The 7115-nt window shown below is 62.5% G+C and overlaps 1 protein-coding gene across 1 annotated transcript in view; it reads left to right on the top strand.

Moving 5' to 3' along the window:
- TPCN2 (two pore segment channel 2) overlaps nt 1-7115 on the top strand; it is a 41559-nt gene that overhangs the window by 17533 nt on the left and 16911 nt on the right. The window contains 4 exon segments of the mRNA XM_017515902.2: nt 1433-1539; nt 2420-2492; nt 5593-5695; nt 7089-7114. Coding sequence (XP_017371391.1) covers nt 1433-1539; nt 2420-2492; nt 5593-5695; nt 7089-7114 — 309 coding nt within the window.

Below are 7115 nucleotides of genomic sequence, written 5' to 3'. Positions count from 1 at the left end.
GGGGGGAGGAGGCAGGGACAGGGTGCCCAGCACAGGCGGATTGGGCAGTGTGGGGCCGACAGGAGCACCGCTGCAGCTGTGTCTGGTGCCAGGGGTGCCAGGCAGGATGAGAAGGTGTTCGTGGGGACCCTCAGGTGGGTCCCAGTGGCCGGGAGGGGAGGATGGGCTAGGACAGGAGCAGGGGAATGGGGTGAGTAGAAGGGACAGCAGGGAAACCTGGCATGATGGAAGGGGTGAACATACTCATGTGTGATGGTTGGGGCAGGAGGTGGTGATAGAACCAACCCTGAGAAGGCGGAGGTGGGTTCACAGGACTGTGGGTGGTGGCCGTGGGCTAGTCCTTCTGTCCTCACAGGTGGAAAGCAGGGAAGACAGGGATACTGGCGAGAGTGTGTGGGTGTGAGTCTGTGTTGCGTGGCCATACGGGAATACCTGAGGCTGGGTATTCGTAGAGAAGGGTTTATTTGGCTCACGGCCCTGTAGGCTGCATGGGAAGCATGGCGCTGGCATCTGTGTCTGGTGAGACCTCAGGAAGAGTCCACTCATGGCAGAAGAAGATGGGGAGCAGGCATGTTACATGTTGAGAGGCCCCCAGACTCCTTTTAACAGCCAGATCTCTCGTGAACCCATTACCTGGAGTCACTCCGGCAGGGAGGGCACCAGGCCATTCATGAGGCACCCGCCCCGTGACCCAGACCCTCCCACCAGGTCCCATCCCCAACACTGGGAGTCAGATTCCATGTGAGATTTGGAGGGACTCACAGTCACACCGTGTGAGTGTTGAGTGTGAGTGCAGGAAGCTTGGAGGGTGCTGTGTGAGTTTGGGGTGGGGGTGGGGCTCTGGGGGCAGTGTCTGTGTCTGGGAGGGGAAGGCTTGGAGGGGCACACAGTCACACCGTGTGAGTGTTGAGTTTGGGAGCTGTGAGTGTGGGGGGCGCTGTGTGGGGGTGGGGCTCTGGGGGCAGTGTCTGTGTCTGGGAGGGGAAGGCTTGGAGGTGGGGGCATGAGGGGAGATGGGTTGACAGGGGAGGAGGCAGGGTTGGTCCCCTGAGACACTGGGTGTGCTGGGCAAGGCAGGAGGGTCCCGAGGGAGGCACGGGGCCTCCACTGTTTCCAGCTGTGTCCTGAGTGGGCAGAGGGGAGGATTGCCTTGGACAGGATGGGGACAGGTGTTAGGGTTGGGGAGCCAGTGTGTGCAGTGCCCAGGAGATGGGAGATGACGGGGAGGCCTGGGACCGGGAAGGATTTCAGGGCATGTGGCCTGGGGCAGCCCTCAAGGCCAGCTCTGGAGCCAGACCCCCAACTCTGAGCTCAGTGCCCCTGGAGGGGCCCCCAGGGTACTGGGGTCTCTGAACCCTGTGCCCACCTGGGTGGCAGGTGGGGGGTGGATGAAGTGGGCAATGTGGTTCTCAGTTGCTTGGGTCTCTTCTAGCCCCTGCGGGTCCGCCGGCTCCTCCGCCCCTTCTTCCTGCTGCAGAACTCCTCCATGATGAAGAAGACCTTGAAATGCATCCGCTGGTCGCTGCCAGAAATGGCCAGGTGGGCTTGTGGCTCCCAGGGTGTGCAGGGTTGGGAAGAGGCTGTCTCTGCCCTAGGCCGTGGGTTGCCCGCGGGGTGCACCAGAATCTCATCTTGGACTGTGCGCTCTGCATTCCCAGCTGGCTGGTGACTGTGTGGGGTGGCTGCTGGGTGGGCATTTGGGGTGTCTGTGGTTCCAGCAGTCCCGCAGAGGCCTCCCTGCAGACACCCCAGCCCCAGCTCGAAGGCCGCTGAGTCGCGTGGGCGCTCCCCCCAGTGGGTCTCCTCTTGTGCCCTCTGTCCCCGCTGTGGCTGTGCCTGCCTCTCCCCTCTGCTGTCCCCTTCCACTCATGGTGTCTGCATGCCGCCAGCATAGACTTTATAAAGCTGAGCTGCTCCTGACGGCACCCCTGCTTGGAAGCCCTCACGGCTTTGGTCACTGGTGGAAGTGGAGGGCTGTCTGCCTGCGCCCCAGGCCCAGCCTCTGTCTAGCCTCGGCTCGCCCCATCCCGACCCCCTGCTGCCCTCCGCTCTTGCCAGGGGCAGCTTTGCCTGAGTCTCTAGTGGCCACATGTTGATCCCTCCCCATCCAGCTCTGGTAGATGGAAGTGTCCTCCCCTCTGAGGGCCCTGGGTCCTTGGATGCTGTCTTAGCTGGGCCCCCAGGGTTTCATTCGTCACTGTCAAAGGAGGGACCCTGTCAGGGCAGGACCAACCTTTCCTCTGGGCCCTGTGAGCTGAGCGTGTGGCAAGGCCCCCAGGGAGAGGGGGACCCTGCTGCCTGGATCCACCCCAGCTGCTGCAGACTCCAGGGTGCTCCTGTAACCGAGCCCCACAGGCAGGTCAGGTGTCGCTGGGCCTGCTGCCCGCCTGGCCCAGGCTGAGTGCCGCGTTCTCCCCAGCGTCGGGCTGCTGCTGGCCATCCACCTGTGCTTCTTCACCATGTTCGGGATGCTGCTGTTTGCCGGTGGGAAGGTAGGAAGGTAGGGCGCCCTCGGCTGGGGGCTGGGGCTGGGGCTGGGGCTGCCCTGTGCTGTGACTAACAGTGGGTTGGGCCGGCATCGGCTGCACACTGTCCAGTAGTTAGCAGTGGCCCATCCAGGGCCAAGAGGTCTGCCTTCGGGTGGCCACAGTGCTCCACCACCCTGCTGCCAGCACACCTTTCTGTCTGGGGGTCTCCTGGGCTCCGGGCCACTTGTCCTGTGTCCTGGCTGCTCCTCTCCCACCCTCCCCTGTTCCCTCCCACCCTGACTCAGTTCCCCCATCCTCCTTCCCTCTTCTCTCCTGCCCTAGTCCCCTCCCTCCTCCCCTCCTGCCTTTCTCCCTGTCTACCCGCCCGTCCCCACCAGGGGGTTCCCTGAGGGTGGTTGCTTTCTCCTCCAGCCCGGTTCATTTTCCTCCTGGACATAAGGCTTGCCCTGCACCCTCTGCACCTGCAGCTCCTAGGCTGCGCTGGCCCATAGGGAGGGCCCCCAGGCTGCGCTGGCCCATAGGGAGGGCCCCCGGGCTGCGCTGGCCCATAGGGAGGGCCCCCGGCCTGCGCTGGCCCATAGGGAGGGCCCCCAGCTCCCGTGCCCTGCCCTACCACTAGTCTCTCCCACCGTATCCTGCTCTCCACCTGCCTGGGGCGGCTGCCTGGGCCGGCAGCTCTCGCTGTGTGGAGGTGTCTGCCTGTCCCCCACACCTCCCTGCAGTGCCGCGTGCCTGTCCTGTCCTGCCCGGGGGCACCATCCTCCTCGAGGCTGGGGCCACGCAGTGTCTCTGCAGCTTTGTCGTGGGAGTGAACAGTGCTCAGCCACGCTGCTGTTCCTGCTTGTGGCTGTGTTGGGGTTTGGTGTGTGTTGTCCAGAGGGAAAGAGAAGCCCCAAGGCCTCTCACCCAGATGGAAGCAGTCTGTGAGCCCCGTTTGTGTGTTGTCTGTATGTCTGTGTGTGTGTGTCTTTGTGTGCGTGTTTGTAGGTGGTGGGGGCAGCTGGGCTGTGGAGGTGGAACTGGCTGACAGAATCTCAGGCCGTCCGTGTGACCGTCCAGGGACCACTGCTGTGGCGCTGTTTTCCAGAGCCCACGCCAGGTGGATACCGTCAGCGTGGGGCACTGGAAGTGGCAGCAGCCTCAGCCTTGAGCCTGGGGTGTGGTCCTGAGAAAGCAGAGGGTCCCGTCCCGAGGCACCTGGAAAGGTTGGCTCCTCCAGGCGTGGGTTTCTGCCCCATGGAGGGGACCTGGGGGAGCAAGGGGTGCCTTGTATGAGGGGTCAGAGTGCTTGTCATGGTCTTGGCAGGAGTCTGGATCCCTGTCCGAGGTAGGGCTTGAAAGGGGTGTGGGGTGGTGGCCAGCCCGTCCTAGTTTCCTTCCCTGACCATCGTGCCCTGCCAGCCTGGCCTGGGACGGTAGCCAGGCTGTGCTTCTGGGTGGCCTTGCTGGCGTCCCCGGCTCCTGCTGGCTGGGTGCAGCGGCCGCCTTGCTTTCGCTCCCTTTGTGAGCGCTGTCCAGAACCAGCCTGCTTGTCCCCTGCTGCCCTTGCTTGTTGTGAAGCTCCAACCTGGATTGGTTTTGAAGAACTAGGGTTGGCGTTGGGGCGTGTGGTCCCCAGCAGCGGTGATGGTGCTGTCCCATTTTATAGACGTTTCTCAGGGGTTGTGGGCTGGCTGTGGCAGATTGGGTGGGAGCCCAGGGCTCCTCTGCGTCCCTGCAGAGCTGTGGCTCGGGCTGGGCTGTAGGTACAGGAGGTCACGCCTAGGGTCTGCCTGAGTAGGAGCTGAGTTGTCGAGGAGGAGCGTGCGGCTCGCTGGGAGGTACACAGTCTGGGCTGGGAGATGGGCCGGGGCAGGGCCACCAGCCTTGGGGAGTTGTGTCGGCTCTGTGGACCTCAGTGTCCTTGTCTGTTAGGTGGTGTGGGTGTGAGAACCTTCCTCGGCTGACTCCAAGTCTGGCCCCGAGCCTTGCTCAGTGGGTGCTCGGTGGGCTTACTTTACCTTTGGGAATGTGGTGGTTCTGACCGGGTGGGGGTGGGAGGGGCAAGGCCCAGGAGAGCTGAGTGCTCCGGTCCTGCCGTCCCCACTGACCGAGGGAGGCCAGCCTGCCCTCCTGGCCTTGCTCTGCTCCTCCACTCTGGCTTGGGCTGAGGGCCAGGAGGGGCCACTTCACTCTCCCCAGTGGGGAAGCCTGTGCCCACCCGTGGCTCTGTGCCTGGCAGTGCTCCCCGCCTGTACCTTCCTCCCATGGCCCCTGTGCCCCTCCCCCTAGTGCATTGCGGAGTCTTCACCACCAGTTAGCTCACGTGTCCATGGGAGCCCCTTACTGGGCTGACGAGGGGGTAGTGCCATTTTACCGGTGAAGCCTCGGAGGCCTCTGTGCTGTCCTGAGGCCCTGAGGCGGGAACCGTGGCCTGTGTGAGAGAGAGTGGCCCCCAGGCGGCTCCGTGCAGGGGCCTGCTTGCGGGGTTGTCCCTTGGCCAGCAGCTGGGATTGTGGCTTTGAAACGATCCCTAAGAGAGGAGGTTGCTTTGTGTGCTTGGGCGCCAAGTCCTGCTATGCCAGCTGCCCACACACTTTATACAACCAGTCTGCTTTGCAGGGAGCGCCCATCTTCCGGCTGGGGGTCTGACCTTCCCCGCCCTGGCAGCCCGGGCCCCTCCTGTCCCTCCTGCCCCTCCTGCCCCTCCTGCCCCTCCTGCCCCTCCTGCCCCTCCTGCCCCTCCTGCCCCTCCTGCCCCTCCTGCCCCTGACCTGCAGCCTCACTGCTCACACAGTGCATGGCAGAGTCAGCTTCGAGCAGGTGCGCTGGCCTGAGGAAGTGCTGTGGTCACTAGGCCGGCCGAGGGCTCTTGCCGTGGTTCTGAGCCAGCCTGCTTCCGGGCACCATGTGCATGCGGGTGAGCGTCCCTGGGCGCCTGCTCTGTGCCTGGAGAGCCTGAGTTTGGTCCCATCTGGCCATGAGCTCAGCCTGCTGGGACGACAAAGGGAGCTGCAGGATGGGCATCCGGTGGATGGTTGCAGCTGGTTGGGCCCAGGGCCTGGAGCTCAGCCCGTGGGGTGGGGACCCAGTAGTGCTCTGGACCTGCTGCTTCTGCTCTCAGCAGGACGACGGGCAGGACAGGGAGAGGCTGGCCTACTTCCGGAACCTGCCTGAGTCTCTGACTTCCCTCTTGGTGCTGCTGACCACGGCCAACAACCCTGATGGTGCGTGCAGGGCCAGGGAGGGACCCTGGGGGTCGGTGAGCCCAGCGTGGGGGCTGGTGTGGGACGCTGAGCCTTCGACCCCAGTGGGAGTGTCAGGCCCTTTTATCAACAGGTGGGGAAGCAAGGGTGACTTCCTTCCTCCCTTCCTTGCTTTTCTCTTCTTTCTTGTCTTGGTTTTCTCCTCCCTTTCTGTTCTCTTCTCCTTCCTTATTTCCTTTTTCCTCTCCTGCCTTTGCTTTCTCAGCTCCTCCTTCCTTTTTGTCGTCATCTCCTCTTTCCCCTGTCTCCTCTCTTGTCTGAGAAGCTGAAAGTGGCTGGTGTTCTTCATAGGGTGATGATGGCAGTGCTCAGTGGGGTCCCCCGGTGCCCTCCCGTTGGAGGTCAGTGGTCAGTGGGGTCCCCGGTGCCCTCCCGCTGGAGGTCAGTGGTCAGTGGGGTCCCCNCAGTGGGGTCCCCCAGTGCCCTCCCGCTGGAGGTCAGTGGTCAGTGGGGTCCCCGGTGCCCTCCCGCTGGAGGTCAGTGGTCAGTGGGGTCCCCCGGTGCCCTCCTACTGGAGATCCACAGCCCCATGCGCCTGTTGCTGCCGAGGTCCACTGTGGGAGCCACTGGGCAGCAGCATGTGAGGCCCAGGGTCTTACTGGCCGTGATGCTCACCCTGTGTGGTGCTGATGGGGCCTCCGCTGCCACGATGGAGGCCATGGTCCTGGGCTTGGCTGTGGCCTGGTCACCCTGGCTGGTGCCTTTCATTTGGAGCTCATAGCCCCGGAGACCTTCTCTGGAGGGCAGCCTGGGAGTGTCCACACTCAGTGGAGTTGTGCAGCCCGACCCTGAGTGCTGTCATTTTTGTCCTCTGAGTTCTAGCAGGTGACCACAGGGGGAGCAGGACTGTCTGTGGGGAGGGCTACAGGGAGGCTTTCAGCCCTGTGTGCAGACGGACGTCCTTGATAGGTAGGGAGTTCCCCGTCCTGGAGGGTGTGCGAGCAGAGTTGAGGCGAGAGATTGAATTTGGACAGGAAGGCATCTCAGCCGTCCCAGGAGACTTCCTTTTTTTTTTTTTCTTTTTTTTCTTTTAATTCTTTCTTTCTTTTTCTTCTTCCCCAGCCTCCTGAGTAGCTGGAACTGATAGGCATGAGCTACCACGCCTGGCTAATTTTTGTATTTTTAGTAGAGATGGGGTTTCAACATGTTGGCCAGGCTGGTCTCGAACTCCTGACCTCCAATGATCTGCCCACCTCAGCCTTTCTGGTTACAGGCGTGAGCCGCCATGCTCGGCAGTGGAGAGACCTTTCTATCGTGAAAGCAAATTGTATAGGGTCAGGATGCAAGTGGATCAGGCTGAGGTTGTCAGCAAGGTTTTAGTTCTGTGATTTCTTTTTTTTTTTTTTTTTTTCAGTGATGGTTCCTGCGTATTCCAAGAACC

The sequence above is a fragment of the Cebus imitator genome, unplaced genomic scaffold, assembly GCF_001604975.1.
Source record: "Cebus imitator isolate Cc_AM_T3 unplaced genomic scaffold, Cebus_imitator-1.0 Scaffold564, whole genome shotgun sequence".
Taxonomy (NCBI): domain Eukaryota; kingdom Metazoa; phylum Chordata; class Mammalia; order Primates; family Cebidae; genus Cebus; species Cebus imitator.
Note: the sequence above shows the minus strand (reverse complement) of the source record. Positions and strands in the feature narration are given on the sequence as shown.